General features: G+C 39.8%; 1 protein-coding gene across 1 annotated transcript in view; it reads left to right on the top strand.

Moving 5' to 3' along the window:
• Positions 1-22,058, top strand: part of LOC101289308 (heterogeneous nuclear ribonucleoprotein U-like protein 2) — a 24,130-nt gene extending 2,072 nt beyond the window's left edge. Inside the window, 6 exon segments of the mRNA XM_049711854.1 lie at positions 10,858-11,108; positions 11,111-11,152; positions 11,155-12,038; positions 12,305-12,443; positions 21,718-21,773; positions 21,906-22,058. Coding sequence (XP_049567811.1) covers positions 10,858-11,108; positions 11,111-11,152; positions 11,155-12,038; positions 12,305-12,443; positions 21,718-21,773; positions 21,906-22,058 — 1,525 coding nt within the window.

Below are 22,058 nucleotides of genomic sequence, written 5' to 3'. Positions count from 1 at the left end.
CGGGTTTAAAATTTAGGAGTCATCATTAAGTCTCCCCATCCAATCTAATTCTATTGATAGAATTATTCTGTTGAGATCACTAGCATTCTACTTCTGTTCCTTATACCCAGAACCCGGGTAAAGGACACCCAAAAAGAGCTCCTTTTTACTTGCCAAAGAACAAACTACAAACAAACAAAAAACCTTTCAAATCAAGAAGTTAGGGAATTCTACCTTGTTTTCCAAGGAATCAGTGCAGAGGGAGCTTATGAGAGAACATTTTGAGTAGGAAGTGCATTTCTCCCTCTTCCTTGGCAGGGCCTTAGGGCAGGTCCTCTTCAGGTCCTGCCAGCATTACCAAGGCAGACTTCACCAGCCTCCCTGCCTCCCGTCTCTCCTCCTTCTACCCAGACTACCATACATTAGTTGAAGCCTGCTGGAAGTATTTTCTTAAACCACAGTCCTGATCCAGCCATTTTTTTCTGGTCAAAATTCTTTGTGGTTCTCTGTTGCCTGTTACAGTCATATCTCCTCTTGCCTCTAAGCCAGTCATACACTGACATCTCATACCACCCTATCCCCCACCAATTACAGCAACTCACCATTCCATGACCACACCAGGCATTTTCTGATCATCATGTGTACCTATGTGAAACTTTTCTCCTTCTTTGAATTTCTCTTCTACTTCTTCCCCTTCATCCCAATATTTACCTGTCAAAGTTCTACTCATTCTTTAAAGCCCTTCCTAGAGCTTCTTCTGGGAGCTGCACTGGTCTAATGGATGTCTATGATAGCACTTACCTTAAGATATTTTTACTGGGGTTCCTGCCTACTCAACTAAATTGTGAATTCCCAGAGGGCTCTACCTCTTACTTACAGTAAGAATTTGACATACTTTAACTTCTATGAACAAAGTCTCTTTTGCCAAAACTACATGATTCTTGGGAGGATTGAATAGGAAAATGTATAGATGAAAATGTGTAAAAGTACCTAGTACAGTGCTTGGCATGATAGGTATCCAAAAATGTCAATTATCTACTTGTACAGGAGAAGTCAGAGGTCGGGATAGTTCAGGTAACTCAAAATTAACATGTTCTTGCCTTTAGAAGGAACTTTAACACTATTTGAATATGTCAGTGTTGTTTTCCTTGGGAAAATGTTTAAATTTGTTTTCATCCCTGTGAGCACCATTTGGGAAACTAAAGCCTTGAAATACATTTCATGGCAGTAGCAGATTAGCTCAAGAATTTTTTAAACCATATATAAAATGTAATAAGCTACACTATTTCATAATGATCTTCAGAGAAATTAAATCCAGTGGTTGAATATCCTGAGTTTGGACATTTAACCATCCATCTATCCATCACCCTGTTCCTGCATTTTTTTCCCTCCCATTCCTTGGCAATCCCATTTTTGAATGTCAATACTTCATGTGATATTCACTGAGAGCAGAGATGCTGGAAAAGTGCCCCATTGCCCCCTTCTTCTTCCATTACCTACAAAGGGCACTGTAAGGATACAGTTATACTCTGATAACTTTCAATTCTAGATTTCCTTTTTATTTCAATCACCTGGAATTTTCAGGGATCACAACCTCTCTCTCTTCCCACTCCCAATCCCATAACACAGTTTGGAAATTTCACAAGCTGCTAGATCCATACATAACCCTAGAGATTATGTTGTCCAATCTTCTTGTTTCAAAGACACCAAAACTCTAGTTAAAGCTAGGCTGAGATCTCTTTCCACAGCATTGTGCAAAATTTCAGCTGTATTTGCCCAGTTATCTTATCTTACTTGGGCATTAATCATAAATAATCATCTATTGTAATCTTTGCCTGGACACGCTCTCAGCCTCTATTACCACTCTTTTTCAGCTGATCCGAAGCATTGCTTTTACTTCTCTGCTAGAACTTTAACTATTCATCCTTTAAATGTCTTCCCCCTTTGCGACTCCATTTAGAAGACCAAACCCTGGACTTCTTGGTCATCATTATCCCCCAATCTATCCTCTGTCTTATTCCAAGACAAATGTGTTCAAGTGTGTAATTGGTTCATTCAGCCATGCAGGCGCTGTTATAAAATCTCTTAGTTCACGTGATTATATTATTGATTATAAGCTATATGTGTTTTACAGTGCTTTCTATGAGTTATCTCACTTAATCTTCAGAGCAACCATATGAGGTGGGTGGGAACTGTTCTTTTATTTTTTTTTAAAGGAAGGAGATAGGGGATATATGTATACATTTAATGCAGATTAAAACCACAAAGAGATATCATTACACACGTATGAGAATGGCCAAAATTAAAAAGACACAATATCAAGGCTGAGAGGGAACTCAATCCATCCCTTTGCAGCCTTCCTACAACCAGCCCAAATCTCCTAAGGCAAAAGGATTCCTCTAGCAGGCTTGGAGGAAAGTAACATACAAAGAAATGCAAAAGAGAAAGTCACATTAGTATAATTCCAAACTGTTATTCTTGTTATATACAGTTAAGGTTTTATTTAAATTCACATACAATTTTCATTTCTATTTATTCTTGTTCCATGCCATTGTCTATGATTACTGAAAACTGCTTTTCTTAGAATAATTCACTTTACAAACTACTTAGAGGAGTCACCCACAGAAAAACAACTTAATATGGTAATTTTTGAGATCAGATTTAGTTTTATAATGATGGAAACATTATTTGGGTCACAAATATAAATATTTTCAAGATCATTTTTATATTGATCTCTTTAGATAAAATTATTTTTGTTTCCATTATATCCAAATCACTTTAAAGGCAGGGTTGCTTTTTGATAGTCTAAGGTAAGAGATTTTAAAAATGAATTAGGCTTTAAAAATTTAAGACTTTTTGACTGTACGATATGTACACAGAGTCAAGAAACAAAACGGCAACATCTTTTGTAATCATTTTTCGGATAAAGAAATTACAAAACAAAAGAGATAAAGTCAAAATAAACAATCTAAACACTTATTAATTCATCTAAAATTATTGACTTTTACTGGATGTTTAAATAGATAAACATAGCTCATACTGTGCATTTATGTAGCTTAATAATGGTAGGAAATGCTGATCCCAAAAGAAAACTGACCAGAAAGATTCCTTCCTAGAAAAATGAGTTTCAGAAAAACAAAGGTCTTGCTTCTCAGATTATTTTAATCCATATTGCCTTCTCAATGTTGGCTACTCTGTTAGTTGAGTGGGATTAGATAAGAAGATCATAGAGATCTCCATGATCTGGTTCTGATATTCTATAAACTCACAATTTATTCTGTATCTCAAATACATATTTTCTATAAATGCTCTCCTTAGAAAAGCCATCAGCTGTAAGTGATGTCAATGTTCGTACTTCTTTATTCATGCATTGGTTTGATACTTTCATTTTGCTGTTTGTGTATACTTTCCACAGAATTAGTATTTGTTTATCAAAATATATTGTGCTTGACCTTGTGCTATGTGAGCTCTTATTGGCTGTTTGGGAGACTGGATGAACTTAAAGACAAAAAGACACATTCTCCATCCTCAAGGTGTTTCTAGACCTCAAGGTATTTAAAAAATTTTTTTTTAATTGAAATATAGTTGATTTACAATGTTGTGTTAACTTCTGCTGTACAGCAAAGTGACTCAGATATACACATTCTTTTTTATATTCTTTTCCATTATGGTTTATCCCAACATATTGAATATAGTTCCCTGTGCTATACAATAGGACCTTGTTGTTTATCCATGTTACATGTAATAGTTTGCATCTGCTAATGCCAAACTCCCTCAAGGTGTTTTTAAATGTCTGGATTTTTTGTTGTTGTTGTTTCTTTTTTTTAACTATGCTCAGAAACAGAAAGAAACAGTTTCAAGGAGCAAGGAATTTTCAGTCAGAAGACCCGGGTTCAAGTCTAGATTTCACTTCTGTGTGATGTTGGACAAGTAATAATGCCTTTCTGAGTCTCAGTTCATTTATTTATTTATTTTTAATAAATTATTTATCTTTGGCTGCATTGGGTCTTCGTTGCTGCACGCGGGCTTTCTCTAGTTGCGACGAGCAGGGGCTACTCTTTGTTGCCGTGTGCAAGCCTCTCACTGCGGTGGCTTCTGTTGTTGCGGAGCATGGGCTCTAGGTGCACGGGCTTCAGTAGTTGTGGCACATGGGCTCAGTAGTTGTGGCTTGCCGGCTCTAGAGCGCAGGCTCAGTAGTTGTGGCACATGGGCTTAGTTGCTCCGCGGCATATGGTATCTTCCTGCACCAGGCTCAAACCCATGTCCCCTGCATTGGCAGGCGGACTCCCAACCACTGTGCCCCTCCTTTATTTTTTAAAATGAAGATAATACAATTACAGACCCTAGCTTGCTTCCCCTATGAGGCTCAAATGTGATAACTGTCAAGCTTCAAATTCAAACTCAGACGAGGTCAATGTCCCCAAAGCCCAGTGACAACCTGCTCCAGCAGTTAGAGGTGGAGCCCTGGATGTTGCCTGTCAAATAGGGCAGAAGCCTGGGGAAGAAGGAAGAAGGGGACAGAGGAGGGAGGGTTGTGGTGGTTGGAGAGGGGTCAAGCTACGGGAGACAAAGGAACTAAAAGGAATTATCATCCTAAATGAAATTCAAGAGTTAGATCTCCAGCAAGAAAATGTTCAGCATATGTTTTGGAATGGGAAGGAGTTATAGAAGAGGAGATAATAAGTGGATCGGTGGGGTTGGGGGGGAGGATTGAGGGGAGGAGCAGAGGTCATCTCAGAAGTAGAGAGTTCTGTTGTGAGCCAGGTCAAAAAGCCGAGCTAAACCCAGATATGAAGGCTTGGTTCTCTAAATGAGGACCGTCTAGACAGAAGCAGGGTGCTGTCGTAGGTCAGATGTACTTGCGTTTGCCTGTTGTTCAGACAGAAGTCTGATTTCCCTGTGTCTGGGTGAGGGTATTGGGAGTAGGTGGAGATTGGGCCTTCGTAGGGTATAGAAGTAGGGAGAAGACAAGATGGCTAAATTGCACCATTAGTACACTAGATACCGATGTCAAGGGAAGATAAAGGAAAGTTACCCTACTTAATATTGTTGTTGAAGGCTAACCCTGCATTGAGATTTAGTCTTTTAATTTATAAGGTTTATGAGCCTGATATAACCACATTTAAATGGCCATCCTTAGAGTGTGTAATGATTTCTTATCTGTTATTAGAAATAATCTTTACCACATAGATAACTTTTAAGACCATTGTAGAGATGGTTAATTGTTTTATATTGCTGGTATAAAAGTCTTATTCCATATGGTTGGACATCGCATGAGTGATATCTATCAGATTACCTGTGAGATAGAGTGAATCTGGTCTGGGGCTGGATCCCAGCCCCCAAGAAGGAGCATCCTCTCAGACTAGTCTGAGGGGCAAGGGTGGCACTGAATATACGACAAGTAGAATTCAGTCAAGCAAGAACAGAAAAAACTGCTTTACTGGTGCCCAAATCAGAAAATAGCTGGGTAAGGGAGCCACCAGGAGACAGAAATTTAGAACAAAATTTGGACTGATCTTGACTAATCCTAACTGATGATTTTGTTAGCTCAGGCTTGCCTTTACAGGGCTGGGTGATCTCCTCCCACATTTCCAAAAGTCCAGATATGAGCCTTAATTTTTAAAAAATTATAAATCCTTTCTCTATAAAAGCAATAATCAGTTTAAAACAAAATAGAATTATAATTTCATTCACAATAGTAACAAAACTAAAGATACCTAGAAATAAAGAATAAACATACAGATTCTTTAAGAAGGAAGTTATAAAATCTTATTGTCAAATATTAAAAAATGAAACAAATGGAAACATGTTCTTGAATGGAGTCCTTAATGTCCTCCAAATTTAAATTTTCTCCAATTAATCTATGAATGGAAGGAAATTACAATTAGAATCATAAGAAAAATTTTTTACTGAATAAAGTAATCTTAAACTCCATACAGAGAAAGAAATTTCTAAGACTAGCCAAAAAATTAATTAAAAGAGGAATAGTGAGGAGGATATGCATTACTAGGCAATAAAGTACAAGACATTGTATTGATATAGGAACAAACAAACTGAACAATAGAAGACAATCAAGATCCCAGGAATGGATTTCAACATATATAGGAATTTAATGTTTGACAAACTAAAATTTCAATTCCGTGAGAAAAGGCTCACTTAGTTAATAAATAGCTGGTACACCTGTTTAATCCATCTGGAGGAAAATAATGTTGGAATGCTATCACACACCACATACAAAAGTAAATTCCCAGTGGATTAAAGAATTAAGTGTATAGAAAAAGTCAGTAAAAACAACTTATAAAATTTAGATGATTATTTGGACACCCTGGGTGTTAGGAAGAGCTGTTCACCAAAACAGGATTATAGAAAAATGTTTTTGTATGGCAAAAGATATCAAAACAGTGCCAAAAGATTAAAATTATATTTGTATTACTGGGATGAACCTAACACTTAGTCATGATATATCATCCTTTTTATATGCTAGTGGATTTGTCTGCTAATATTTTGTTAAGCTTGAAGTCTGCTTTGATATTAATATAGTTACTCCAGATTTCTTATGATATGTGTCTGCATGGTGCATCTTTTTCCATCCTTTTACTTTTAGCCTATCTTTTTCTTTATATTTGAAGTGTAAAAAATCAAAAATTTAAAAATTTAAAAAAATAAAGTATATCTTTTGTAGACAGTATATCATTGGGTCTTACTTTTATATCCAGTCTATAATCTCTGCCTTTTAATGAAAGTATTTAGTTTACACTTAATGCAGTTATTGCTGTGGTTGGGTTAATATCTCCCATCTTGCTATTTGTTTTCTAATTGCTTTTTCAATCATTTTTCCTCCTTGCCTGACATTTTTGGAATTATCAAGTACTTTGGGGAATTTCATTTCGTCTCCTATATTGGCTTTTCAGCTATAGTTTTGTTTTATATTTTAGTGGTTGCTCTAGGAATTATCATATACATCCTTAACTTATTATAATCTACATTGAGTTAATATTATACCACATCACATATATTATAAAAAAAATTAAAGCAGAATTCTTCCATTTTTCCTTTCCATTAGTTCTGCTATTTCTGTATTCTGCCATATATTTTACTACTACATATACTATAAATCCCACAATAAATTTTCATTTTTTAGAAAGTTAATTGTCTTTTAAATAAATTTTAAATAAGGAGGAAAGACCTTTACCTTTACTACATATTTACCATTTTTTGCAATTCTTCATTCCCTCACATAGATTCCTATTTTCTATCATTTCTCTTTATGCTTAAGAACTTCTTTTAGTATTTCTTCTAATACAGGGCTTACAGCAATGAATTATCTGTTTCTGTCTCTATTTCACCTTATTTTGAATGATACTTTTACTCTATATAAAATTCTATGTTTCCACATTTCCTCCTTTTAATTTCTTTTACTGTTAGTATTTTTTGCTCTAATACAATTAGATTGCATCTAATTTTTGTGGACCTTGTGACCCAGGGCAGGTGTGATATGATATAAGAAGAACTTGAGCCTAAACATGTATATATATTTTTATTACTTCATTTCTTAGGTATAAAATAATTTCAGACTGTCTTGCCATTGTGGTGCCCTTGGTGTAAAGATCTGTTCATATTTAACAGACGCTAAGGTGTGTATGAAGAAAGGTTTGGGAGTTTTATTCTCATTCTGATGAGGTGTAGAGCTCAAAGCAAATTATTTACTCACGTGAAGCCATTTTGCTTCATTTGTAAAATGAAGTAAATAAACTGACTTATGTTTATAAGAACTGTGACCAAAATAAGACCAGATAATGATATTCGTAATTATAATAATTACAATGATAGCTAAATACATCGAGGGCTGACTATTGCTAGTCTCTATTCTAAACACCTTATGTGATTTAACTGATTTGCTCCTCCAGCAAAGCTACAATGATGTAATATTAATTATTTCCATTTTACAGATGAGAAAACTAGAATACAGATAATTTTAGTAAATTATCCAGGATTTTAACACTGCCAGTAAGCAGTGAAGCTAAGATTTGAACTCAGGTGATTGAAAACTACCTTTACACACATAATTGGTTTCCAAATGCTGAATTTAAAATTTTGCTTCAAAATCTTGGGAGGCAGAATTTACTAAACAAACAGTACATTGGCTGGTCTTTACACAAATCTAAAATCTGTCCTGGGTTCCAGAGGAGATGTTTTCCCCTCCAACTTAATTTAATTACATCTGAAGCTATTTCGACATTTATCCATCACCATCATATTTATCCAGACAGCTGTCACATTAAAGCAGTTGAATCTATCACCCTCAACTCATGGCAACTAACAGACCCTCCCTCTCCCTTGACTGTGCCTTTTGCTCCGGCTGTTGCCTTATCTGCCTCCTTCTCTTTGCAGCCAAGCTGGCATGCTTTTCAGACCCTCTCTGCCTGGGTTTTCTCCTTCACTTGACGTTAACCACTTCCTGCTTCTTTAAACCGTCTGTGGCCACTGCTGTCCTCTACCTCTGTCCTGTCTCTTTCTCCCTCTTTGGATCTTCGTTTCACGCTTTACATCTACGATAACCTATAGTGATTGTTTGTATGTCTGCCTCCCCATCACACTTTGAGCTTTCTGAACATGGGAATCCGTGCCTTCGCTGCCCTCCACACCCACCCCACCATCTCAACCTGGCAGGACATCAAGTGAGGAGTAGCTACTCAGGAAATGGTGTTTAATGTTATTTGAAACAGCTACCATTGAGAATGTTGGCAGGTAATCCCATAACGATTCCTTGGGGATGGTAAAGAATCCTATTCCAGGAAAATCAAGGGAAGTTTTTCTCGATGTCTGGGAGATTGTGCATGTTTAAAGACCCAGGGGAAGAAAGCTATGGAGCACAAGTGATTAAACTTATTTAAGAAATGGAGACAGGAAACTCCCTGGAGCAGCATTGTAGGAAGGACTCCAGGGAATGCACAGGAGAGGGAAGTGACCTCACATTCTCAGCTCTACTCTTCCTGAACTAAAGTTCCCTCTATCTCAGAGAACAAATGTGATAAAAAATTTCCTTGAACGTCAGAAACATTTTAATAGGAAAATTATTAGCTCTTTAAAAAACATACTGTGTTGAAGATCTTTGGTGATTAGGCTTTAACATTTTTGGCTTTGGAGATTTGAGCGCTACATCAAAATGGGATTATTTCACCTTCAAGATGTGTGTGACCTCAGTAAGGTGCAAACCTGAATTGGACCCACCTGCTGGGAGGCTAGAGTGCAGACAGAGCTGTGTGAGTTTAGCTCCCAAGGTGCATCAGCCTCAAAGGGGGCTTACCCTATTGTATGGACCTGCCATTTGTGTGTATCTGGGAACAGATATACGATACTGGTGTTTGAGTTTTACTGAAGGTCTTAAGGATACAGTCCTCACAAATGTCACAGTATATTTTATTTATTTATTTTTTAATTATTTATTTTATTTATTTATTTTTGGCTGTGTTGGGTCTTCGTTGCTGCGTGTGGGCTTTCTCTAGTTGCAGTGAGCAGGGGCTACTCTTTGTTGAGGTGTGTGGGCTTCTCATTGTGGTGGCTTCTCTTGTTGTAGAGCACGGCCTCTAGGTGCACGGGCTTCAGTAGTTGCAGCACACAGGCTCAGTAGTTGTAGCTCACGGGCTCTAGAGCACAGGCTCAGTAGTTGTGGCACACGGACTTAGTTGCTCCACAGCATGTGGGATCTTCCCAGACCAGGGAGAGTATATTTTAAAAGAAGATAATGTTGATGGGTAATGAACTGAACAGAAAAACCTTTAAAATGATAACTAAACTATATGATGTATTGTCAAAATTTGTTAAATATCTTTTTTAAAATCATAGGAATATAAAATGGATAACCAACAAGGACCTCCTATATAGCACAGGGAACTAGATATTGATAAGATTACTCAATTTCTTATAATAATCTGTAAGGGAAGAGAATCTGAAAAGAATAGATATATACATGTATAACTGAATCACTTTGCTGTACACCTGAAATTAACACAACATTGTAAATCAACTATACTTCAACAAGTACAAAACAAAACAAAACAACAAACAAAAACTCATAGAAATACAATGGTCAAGTTGCAGTTAGTACTCAAGAGAACTTTTTGGTAAGGAACTCATCCCTTGAAGCTCTAGTTTCCTGATCTGTAAAGTTCTAACTTCACAGCACTGAGGTGGGAATAAATTAGATTTTGTTTGGTGTGTATTTGTGCATATAAACATAAACACTTAGCCCAGTGCCTGGCCCAATATTATAGATGAAATTCAACAAATTATTTATTAAAATATATACTTTACAAGTATGATACACCCACTTTGGTGACAAAATATTTCTGCGGCTAATCAATAGGAATTGACATGTTAACTCTTTCCTCATCTAACAGGTGTTATCTTATCCTGACAGAAGTTATGGTGAGATAAACATCACCCTTCTTAAAATAAACCGGTCACTTGTTTTTTAAATGTTTTAGTTGATTAGGTTTTGTTATGCTTTTAAAAATCTAAGTGGCAAATAATGCAAAAATAGTTTCTTAAATTGGCTTGAAATGTAATTTTAATAGGATATTTCAGGTTCACATTGTATTTAATTTTTCACCAAGCATTTTTATATACTGTATATAAATCCATATGTGGAATATATTCTCTACTAAATTCACTGGCAAATAAACAAAAGCTTTCAGAGCCTTTAAAAAGTGCCAAGAGAGGGCTCCCCTGATGGCGCAGTGGTTGAGAGTCCGCCTGCCGATGCAGGAGACACGGGTTCGTGCCCCAGTCCGGGAAGATCCCACATGCCGCGGAGCGGCTGGGCCCGTGAGCCATGGCCACTGAGCCTGCTCGTCTGGAGCCTGTGCTCCGCAACAGGAGAGGGAAAAAAAAAGTGCCAAGAGAGGCCACACAGCCACCGCTGGAGCCCCCGGAGGCGGCAGCCGTGGAGACCACGGCCGAGCCCTGTGCTTCCGAGAAACTGGCGGAAGAGGTCACAGCCGAGTCAGGTCGGGTGACCGGTGGCGAAGAGCAGGGCACTGGCAAAGGGGAGGAAGATGAGCCGGAGGATCAGAGTGGAGAGGAGACGCCGGGATCCGAATCGCCGGGTGACAAGGCCGCAGAGGAACAGGTTCAAAGTCTCCACCACCCCCGGAAGAAGAGGCAAAAGATGAGGAGAGGATCAGACTCTTGTGAACCTGGACACATATACCTCGGATCTCCATTTTCGGGTGAGCAAAGACCGCTATGGAGGGCAGCCACTTTTCTCAGAGAAGTTCCACACCCTTTGGTCTGGGGCAAGAAGTACTTATGGAGTGACAAAGGGGAAAGTCTGCTTTGAGGCCAAGGTAACCCAGAATCTCCCAATGAAAGAAGGCTGCACAGAGGTTTCTCTCCTTCGAGTTGGATGGTTTGTTGATTTTTCCCATCCACAGCTCGGTGAGGATGGATTCTCTTATGGTTTGAGTGGACGAGGACTCGAGGCAGAGAATGGGCAGTTTGAGGAATTTGGCCAGACTTTTGGGGAGAATGATGTCATTGGCTGCTTTGCCAATTTTGAGGTTGAAGAAGTAGAACTTTCCTTTTCCAAGAATGGAGAAGACCTTGGTGTGGCATTCCGTATCAACAAGGAATCCGTGGCTGACAGGGCCCTCCTACCCCATGTCCTCTGCAAAAATTGTGTTGTAGAACTATATTTTGGTCAGAAGGAGGAACCTTTCTTCCCACCGCCAGAAGAGTTTGTGTTCATCCATGCCATGCCTGTGGAGGAGCGCGTGCTCACTGCAGTCCCTCCCAAGACCATAGAGGAGTGTGAGGTGATTCTGATGGTGGGACTGCCTGGATCTGGAAAGACCCAGTGGGCACTGAAATATGCAAAAGAAAACCCTGAGAAAAGATACAATGTCCTGGGAGCTGAGACTGTGCTCAATCAAATATGGATGAAGGGGCTCGAGGAGCCACAGATGGACCCCAAAAGCTGAGACCTTTTAGTTCAGCAAGCCTCCCAGTGCCCTAGTAAGCTGGTCCAGATTGCTTCCCGGATAAAGAGGAACTTCATTCTTTTTTTTTTTTTTTTTCCGGTACGCGGGCCTCTCACGTACCTTGTTGTGGCCTCTCCCGTTGCGGAGCGCAGGCTCCGGATGCGCAGGCTCAGCGGCCATGGCTCACGGGCCCGGCTGCTCCGCGGCATGTGGGATCCTCCCGGGCCGGGGCACGAACCTGTGTCCCCTGCATCGCCAGGCGGACTCTCAACCACTGCGCCACCAGGGAAGCCCGGAACTTCGTTCTTGATCAGTGTAACGTGTACAACTCTGGCCAATGGCAGAAGCTATTGCTGTTCAAGACTTTCTCTTGGAAAGTGGTGGTGGTCGTCCCTAATGAGGAGGACTGGAAGAAGAGGCTGGAGCTGAGGAAGGAAGTGGAGGGAGATGATGTGCCTGAGTCTATAATGCTGGAGATGAAAGGTGGGCTAAACTCTACAAGTTAGGGGTCCTGTCCTTGGTCCATGCACACCTCACTAGAGCCTCTTAGCACCTGGAGGATTTTCCACATGTAAAGTGTAAATCTGTGGAATAAATTAATGGGTGTGATCACTTGAAGATTAATGAATGAGCAGAGTGAATGGTTAAAAAAAAAAAAAGTGCCAAGAGATGTTTCTGAGGACACATACAGCTTTTTTTTTTTTTTTTTTTTTTTTTTTTTTTGCTGTACGCGGGACTCTCACCGTTGTGGCCTCTCCTGTTGCGGAGCACAGGCTCCGGACGCGCAGGCTCAGCGGCCATGGCTCACGGGCCCAGCCGCTCCATGGCATGTGGGATCTTCCCGGACTGGGGCACGAACCCGTGTCCCCTGCATCGGCAGGCGGACTCTCAACCACTGTGCCACCAGGGAAGCCCACACATACAGCTTTTGATGTATACACAGGAGAGATGTGAACTCTTAATTTAGCAACAGAACTTTTGAAAGGTGGAAGCGCTAAGAGATCACAAAAACGAAATGGCTACTCCCAGGGGTACCATTTCTGAGGAGTGAACTTTTCTGAGAAGCTCTTTTTCTCTTCACTCAACAGGGTCAGTAAGATGCATTGGCTCTCTTAGCGTAGTGAGAGAGATGAACAAAGAGAAAATAGATTGTGGGAATAGGGGAGACTACAGACTGTGGGAGAAGTTCACAATTGAAGGGAGGCCACCACTGGCCATGAGATGATCTGAGTCAGTGTGTGGTCACTGAGCCATGAGAACCAAGGTGACTGTATTCCTTTCCAAGGGCCGTAACAAAGTACCACAGACTAGGTGACTTAAAACAACAGAAATGTTTTGTCTCACAGTTCTGGGGGCTAGAAATCCAGAATCGAAGTGTTGGCAGGACCATGTTCTATCTGAAGACTGTAGAGAAGTCTCCTTCCTTGCCCCTTTCTAACTTCTGGTGGCTCCTGGCAATCCTTGCCTTGTAGGTACATCGCTCCACTCTCTGCGTCCACCTTCACATGGCCTGCTTCTCTGTGTGTCTGTGTACAAATCCCTGAATAAACTGTGATATTGATAATGTGGCCCCAAGCCTCACATAGACTTGAAAACAACACTGAATGAATACACATCAGTGATGCATTATTTATCATTGCTGGGCTTAGGTGGAGAGCAGGAAGTCTAAGAAGGGGGAGGACTTTCTGTACCTGTCAGCGTGTCAGGTCTGGTAGGAGTGCATCTCAGGAATTCCTGCCCCACCTTTCTCCCTTTCCCTCACTTCTCCTTATCTGCCATCATCTTTATCCCAATGCTTTCCTTGGTTCTCCTTCTCCTGTGAAATCACGTGTAATGTCCAGAATAGACGGAAGGCATGCTCAGGATTGGGATGATGGTTAGGGTGAAAGGTGTGTTCCTGTCCCAGCTTAAGTTTAGGACTTATTGAGAACAGAAATTGCCAATTTTGTCATCATGGTCACAATCTTCTTTTATCAGCTGATAGCCCTACTATCAGCTTCCTTCTGCATTGTGAGGTTATCATAAACATCGTTTAAGATAACTATTTTCTCTGTCAAATGAAGCAGTTGGAAGATTACCCTTTGAAGAAAGTTATAAAAATACTAAATTTGGGGAGACCTTCAAGATGGTGGAGGAGTAAGACGTGGAGATCACCTTCCTCCCCATAAATACATCAGAAATACATCTACATGTGGAACAACTCCTACAGAACACCTATTCCTACAGATCTCTGGAAGAAGACCTCAGACTTCCTAAAAGGCAAGAAACTCCCCACGTACCTGGGTAGGGCAAAAGAAAAAAGAAAAAGCAGAGACAAAAGAATAGGGAAGGGACCTGCACCTCTGGGAGGGAGCTGTGAAGGAGGAAAGGTTTCCACACACTAGGAAGCCCCTTCACTGGCGGACACAGGGGTTGGTGGAGGGGGGAAGCTTCGGAGCCACAGAGGAGAGCACAGCAACAGGGGTGCAGAGGGCAAAGTGGAGAGATTCCCGCACAGAGGAACCGTGCCGACCAGCACTGACCAGCCCGAGAGGCTTGTCTGCTCACCCGCCAGGGCGGGTGGGGGCTGGGAGCTGAGGCTTGGGGTTCGGTCGGATCCCAGGGAGAGGACTGGGGTTGGCTGCATGAACACAGCCTGAAGGGGCTAGTGCGCCACAGCTAGCCGGGAGGGAGTCCAGGAAAAAGTATGGACCTGCCGAAGAGGCAAGAGACCATTGTTTTGGGGTGCCCGAGGAAAGGGGATTCAGAGCACCGCCTAAATGAGCTCCAGAGATGGGCGCGAGCCACGGCTATCAGCACAGACCCCAGAGACGGGCATGAGATGCTAAGGCTGCTGCTGCAACCACCAAGAAGCCTGTGTGCAAGCACAGGTCACTATCCATACCTCCCCTCCCGGGAGCCTGTGCAGCCCGCCACTGCCAGGGTCCCGTGATCCAGGGACAACTTCCCCGGGGGGAACGCATGGCACGCCTCAGGCTGGTGCAACGTCATACCGGCCTCTGCCTCCGCAGACACGCCCCGCATTCCGTACCCCTCCCTCCCCATGGCCTGAGTGAGCCAGAGCCCCCGAATCAGCTGCTCCTTTAACCCCGCCCTGTCTGGGTAAAGAACAGACTCCCTCAGGTGACATAAACATAGAGGCGGGGCCAAATCCAAAGCTGAACCCCAGGAGCTGTGCGAACAAAGAAGAGAAAGGGAAATTTCTCCCAGCAGCCTCAGGAGCAGCGGATTAAGTCACCACAATCAACTTGATGTACCCTGAATCTGTGGAATACCTGAATAGACAATAAATCATTCCAAAATCGGGGTAGTGGACTTTGTGTGATTTTGTCTATATAGCTTTTCTTTTACCATTTGTCCTAGGGTTCTCTCTGTTCTTTTTTTTTTTCTTAGTATAGTTTTTAGCACTTCTTATCATTGGTGGATTTGTTTCTTGCTTTGTTTGCTCTCTTCTTTCTTTTCTTTTCTTTTTACTTTTTATTTTTAATACTTTTAAAAAATTTTTAATAACTTTCTTTTCTTTCTTCCTTTCTTTCTTTTTTTCTCTCTTTTCTTCTGAGCCGTGTAGCTGACAGGGTCTTGGTGCTCTGGTCGGGTGTCAGGCCTGTGCCTCTGAGGTGGGAGAGCCGAGTTGAGGACATTGGTCCATCAGAGACCTCCCAGCTCCACATAATATCAAACAGTGAAAGCTCTCCCAGAGATCTCCATCTCAATGCTAAGACCCAGCTCCTCTCAACGACCAGCAAGCCACAGTGCTGTACACCCTATGCCAAACAACTAGCAAGACAGGAACACAACCCCACCAATCAGCAGAGAGGCTGCCTAAAATCATAATAAGGTCACAGACACCAAAAACACACTGCCAGATGTGGTCCTGCCCACCAGAAAGACAAGATCAGTCTCATCCACCATAAAACAAGCACCAGTCCCCTACACCAGGAAGCCTACACAACCCACTGAACCAACCTTAGCCACTGGGGGCAGACACCAAAAACAATGGGAACTATGAACATGCAGCCTGTGAAAAGGAGACCCCAAACACAGTAAGATAAGCAAAATGAGAAGACAGTAAAATATGCAGCAGATAAAGGAGCAAGGTAAAAACCCACCAGACTAAACAAATGAAGAGGAAATAGGCAGTCTACCTGAAAAAGAATTCAGAGTAATGATAGTAAAGATGATACAAAATCTTGGAAATAGAATGGAGAAAATACAAGAAACGTTTAACAAGGACCTAGAAGAACAAAAGAGCAAACAAACAATGATGAACAACACAATAAATGAAATTTAAAATTCTCTAGAAAGAATAAACAGCAGAATAACTGAGGCAGAAGAACAGATAAGTGACCTGGAAGATAAAATAGTGGAAATAACTAACATAGAGCCGAATAAAGAAAAAAGAGTGAAAAGAATTGAGGACAGTCTCAGAGACCTCTGGGACAACATTAAGCACACCAACATTCGAATTACATGGGTCCCAGAAGAAGAAGAGAAACAGAAAGGGACTGAGAAAATATTTGAAGAGATTATAGTTGAAAATTTCCCTAATATGGGAGAGAAAACACTCAGTCAAGTCCAGGAACCACAGAGTCCCATACAGGATAAATCCAAGGAGAAACACACCAAGACACATATTAATCAAACCATCAAAAATTAAAAACAAAGAAAATATATTAAAAGCAGCAAGAGAAAAACAACAAATAACATACAAGGGAATCCCCATATGGTTAACAGCCTATCTTTCAGCAGAAAATTGGCAAGCCAGAAGGGAGTGGCAGGACATATTTAAAGTGGTGAAAGGGAAAAACCTACAACAAAGATTACTCTATCCATCAGGGATCTCATTCAGATTTGATGGAGAAATTAAAACCTTTACAGACAAGCAAAAGCTAAGAGAATTTAGCACCACAAAACCAGCTTTACAACAAATGCTAAAGGAACTTCTCTAAGCCGGAAACACAAGAGAAGGAAAAGACCTACAATAACAAACCCAAAATGATTAAGAAAACGGTAATAGTAACACACATATCGATAACTACCTTAAATGTAAATGGATTAAATGCTCCAGCCAAAATACATAGAGTGGCTGAATGGATACAAAAACAAGACCCATATATATGCTGTCTACAAGAGACCCACTTCAGACCTAAGGACACATACAGACTGAAAGCGAGGGGATGGAAAAAGATATACCATGCAAATGGAAATCAAAAGAAAGCTGGAGTAGCAATTCTCATATCAGACAAAATAGACTTTAAAATAAGGACTATTACAAGAGACAAAGAAGGACACTACATAAGATCAAGGGATCAATTCAAGAAGAAGATATAACAATTGGAAATATTTATGCACCCAACATGGGACCACCTCAATACATAAGGCAAACGCTAACAGCCAGAAAAGGGGAAATAGACAGTAACACAATCATAGTAGGGGACTTTTACACCTCACTTTCACCAATGGACAGATCATCCAAAATGAAAATAAATAGGGAAACACAAGCTTTAAATGATACATTAAACAAGACGGACTTAATTGATATTTACAGGACATTCCATCCAAAAACAACAGAATACACATTTTTCTCAAGTGCTCATGGAACATTCTCCAGGATAGATCATATCTTGGGTCACAAATCAAGCCTTGGTAAATTTAAGAAAATTGAAATTGTATTAAGTATCATTTCCGACCACAACACTATGAGACTAGATATCAATTACAGGAAAAAAAATCTGTAAAAACTACAAACACATGGAGACTAAACAATACACTACTAAACAACCAAGAGATCACTGAAGAAATCAAAGGGGAAATCCAAAAATACATAGAAACAGATGACAATGAAAACACCCAAAACATATGGGATGCAGCAAAAGCAGTTCTAAAGGGAAGTTTATAGCAACACAAGCCCACCTCAGGAAACAAGAAACAGCTCAAATAAACAACCTAACCTTACACCTAAAACAATTAGAGAAAGAAGAACAAACAAAACCCAAAGTTAGTAGGAAGAAAGAAATCATAAAGATCAGATCAGAAATAAATGAAAAAGAAATGAAGGAAACAATAGCAAAGATCAATAAAACTAAAAGCTGGTTCTTTGAGAAGATAAACAAAATTGATAAACCATTAGCCAGACTCATCAAGAAAAAAAGGGAGAAGATTCAAATCAATAGAATTAGAAATGAAAAAGGAGACGTAACAACTGACACTGCAGAAATAGAAAGGACCATGAGAGATTACTACAAGCAACTCTACGTCAATAAAATGGACAACCGGGAAGAAATGGACAAATTCTTAGAAAAGCACAAACTTCCGAGACTGAACCAGGAAGAAATAGAAAATATGAACAGACCAACCACAAGCACTGAAATTGAAACTGTGATTAAAAATCTTCCAACAAGCAAAAGCTCAAGACCAGATGGCTTCACAGGCGAATTCTATCAAACATTTAGAGAAGAGTTAACACCTATCCTTCCCAAACTATTCCAAAATATAGCAGAGGGAGGAACACTCCCAAACTCATTCTATGAGGTCACCTTCACCCTGATACCAAACAAAGATGTCACAAAGAAAGAAAACTACAGGCCAATATCACTGAGGAACATAGATGCAAAAATCCTCCACAAAATACTAGCAAACAGAATCCAGCAGCAAATTAAAAGGATCATACACCATGATCAAGTGGGGTTTATCCCAGAAATGCAAGGATTCTTCAATAAATGCAAATCAATCAATGTGATACATCATATTAACAAATTGAAGAATAAAAAGCATATGATCATCTCAGGAGAAGCAGAAAAAGCTTTCGACAAAATTCAACACCCATTTATGATAAAAACCCTCCAGAAAGTAGGCATAGAGGGAACTTACCGCAACATAATAAAGGCCATAGATGACAAACCCACAGCCAACATCGTTCTCAATGGTGAAAACCCGAAACCATTTCCTCTAAGATCAGGAACAAGACAAGGGTGTCCACTCTCACCACTATTATTCAGCATAGTTTTGGAACCCTAACCATGGGAAACAGAGAAGAAAAAGAAATAAAAGGAATCGAAATCAGAAAAGAAGAGGTAAAACAGTTACTGTTTGCAGATGACATGATACTATACACAGAGAATCCTAAAGATGCCACCAGAAAACTACTAGAGCTAATCAATGAATTTGGTAAAGTAGCAGGATACAAAATTAATGCACAGAAATCTCTGGCATTCCTATACACTAATGATGAAAAATCTGAAAGAGAAATTAAGGAAACACTCCCATTTACCACTGCAACAAAAAGAATAAAATATCTAGGAATAAACCTACCTAAGGCAACAAAAGACCTGTATGCAGAAAACTATAAGAAACTGATGAAAGAAATTAAGGATGATACAAACAGTTGGAGAGATATACCATATTCTTGGATTGGAAGAATCAACATTGTGAAAATGACTATACTACCCAAAGCAATCTACAGATTCAGTGCAATCCCTATCAAACTACCAATGACATTTTTCACAGAACTAGAACAAAAAATTTCACAATATGTATGGATACACAAAAGACCCTGAATAGCCAAAGCAATCGTGAGAAAGAAAAACGGAGCTGGAGGAATCAGGCTCCTTGACTTCAGACTATACTACAAAGCTACAGTAATCAAGGCACTATGGTACTGGCACAAAAACAGAAATATAGATCAATGGAACAGTATAGAAAGTCCAGATATAAACCCATGCACATATGGTCACCTTATTTTTGATAAAGGAGGCAAGAATATACAATGGAGAAAAGACAGCCTCTTCAGTAAGTGCTGCTGGGAAAACTGGACAGGTACATGTAAAAGAATGAAATTAGAACCCTCCCTAACACCGTACACAAAGATAAACTCAAAATGGATTAAAAACCTAAATTTAAGGCCAGACACTATCAAACTCTTAGAGGAAAACATAGGCAGAACACTCTATGACATAAATCACAGCAAGATCCTTTTTGACCCACCTCCTAGAGAAATGGAAATAAAAACGGAAATAAACAAATGGGACCTAATGAAACTTCAAAGCTTTTGCACAGCAAAGGAAACCATAAACAAGATGAAAAGACAACCCTTAGAATGGGAGAAAATATTTGCAAATGAACCAACTGACAAAGGATTAATCTCCAAAATATACAAGCAGCTCATGTAGCTCAATATCAAAAAAACAAACAACCCAATCAAAAAAATGGGCAGAAGACCTAAATAGACATTTCTCCAAAGGAGATATACAGACTGCCGACAAACACATGAAAGCATGTTCAGCATCACTAATCATTAGAGAAATGCAAATCAAAACCACAATGAGGTATCACCTCTCACCAGTCAGAATGGCCATCATCAAAAAATCTAGAAACAGTAAATGCTGGAGAGGGTGTGGAGAAAAGGGAACCCTCTTGCACTGTTGGTGGGAATGTAAATTGAACAGTATAGAGGTTCCTTAAAAAACTAAAAATAGAACTACCATACATCCCAGCAATCCCCCTACTGGGCATATACCCTGAGAAAACCACAATTCAGAAAGAGTCATGTACCACAATGTTCATTGCAGCTCTATTTCCAATAGCCAGGACATGGAAGCAACCTAGGTGTCCATCAACAGATGAATGGATTAAGAAAATGTGACACATTTATACAATGGAATATTACTCAGCCATAAAAAGAAACGAAATTGAGTTATTTGTAGTGAGGTGAATGGACCTAGAGTCTGTCGTACAGAGTGAAGTCAGAAAGAGAAAAGCAGATACCACGTACTAACACATATATATGGAATCTAAAAAAAAAAAATGGTTCTGAAGAATCTATGGGTAGGACAGGAATAAAGACGCAGACGTAGAGAATGCACTTGAGGACATGGGGAGGGGGAAGGGTAAGCTGGGACAAAGTGAGAGAGTGGCATTGACATATGTACACTACCAAACGTAAAATAGATAGCTAGTGGGAAGCAGCCTCATAGCACAGGGAGATCAGCTCGGTGCTTTGTGACCACCTAGAGGGGTGGGATAGGGAAGGTGGGAGGGAGATGTAAGAGGGAGGAGCTATGGGGATATATGTATATGTATAGCTGATTCACTTTGTTATAAAGCAGAAATTAACACACCATTGTAAAACAATTATACTCCAATAAAGATGTTTAAAAAAAAAGAATACTAAATTTGGGAGATATTGATTATAAAAGTGAACTAAAAGATAGTAGTTATTTAATTTTAAAGTAAAATTTTATACATAAATCAAGTATAATATTTATATTTCAAGGATAAGTAAATAATTTATTTTAGTAAAAATTCATTAATAAACTAATATTTGCAAATGATCAAAATAATCTTAATCCAGAAAACTGACTGAAAATATTACCCTAATTCATAAAAAAAAAAATAAAAGTTGCTCAGAAATATTACACTGATTTGAGGAGACATCTAAAATGATACTGGTAATCAACTCCAAATTACTTATGTAAGTGACGTATTTCTTGGTCCTGAAATCTTCTTGTAAGCTGCTCAATGAACAGAGAATGCCTTTGGATTTCTACATGAATAACCTGCCAGGCACTGTTGTTATACTTTTGGGTTTGCAAGTAGTTGTGGATTCATCAGAAGTAATTCTTTATTCCAAGTCTGATATCCTCCCTTTGTGAGAATGACTGGCCCTCCTGCCTGATTTTCTTCTCCAGACACACTCCTGCCTTCTCCATTTGCTGATAAAGTCCACTTCGGAGTCTCTCTAAACTGCTTTCATTTCAAGATTGGAAGACATTCAGGTTGAAAGTGTTGAAGATCTGCTACAGCATTTCTTTGATGGTAGTGAAAGCACTTTCCTTTGGAAAATGGTCAATTTTTGAAACCTGGAAGAATCCAAAGTTGCTCCTGTCCTATAGACATCTCAGAGGAAATTTTCCTCCTAGGTTTTCTAAATGTTGTAAAATCTTCCAGTTGCTCCTCCTTCAAAAGTGGCAGTCCAGAGAGCAGTCAGTAGGGGATAGAAGTAGCACCAAGGACAAATATGGCAAGCTCCACCTGGTCATCGTGGGCCCCTTTACTGTGTACTCCTTCCTCGGAGAGAGCTTGGCTGTGGACCACTTTTGA

This window comes from Orcinus orca, chromosome 6 (assembly GCF_937001465.1).
Source record: "Orcinus orca chromosome 6, mOrcOrc1.1, whole genome shotgun sequence".
Taxonomy (NCBI): domain Eukaryota; kingdom Metazoa; phylum Chordata; class Mammalia; order Artiodactyla; family Delphinidae; genus Orcinus; species Orcinus orca.
The sequence above is the reverse complement of the archived record's forward strand: the minus strand, read 5'-3'. Positions and strand labels throughout refer to the sequence as shown.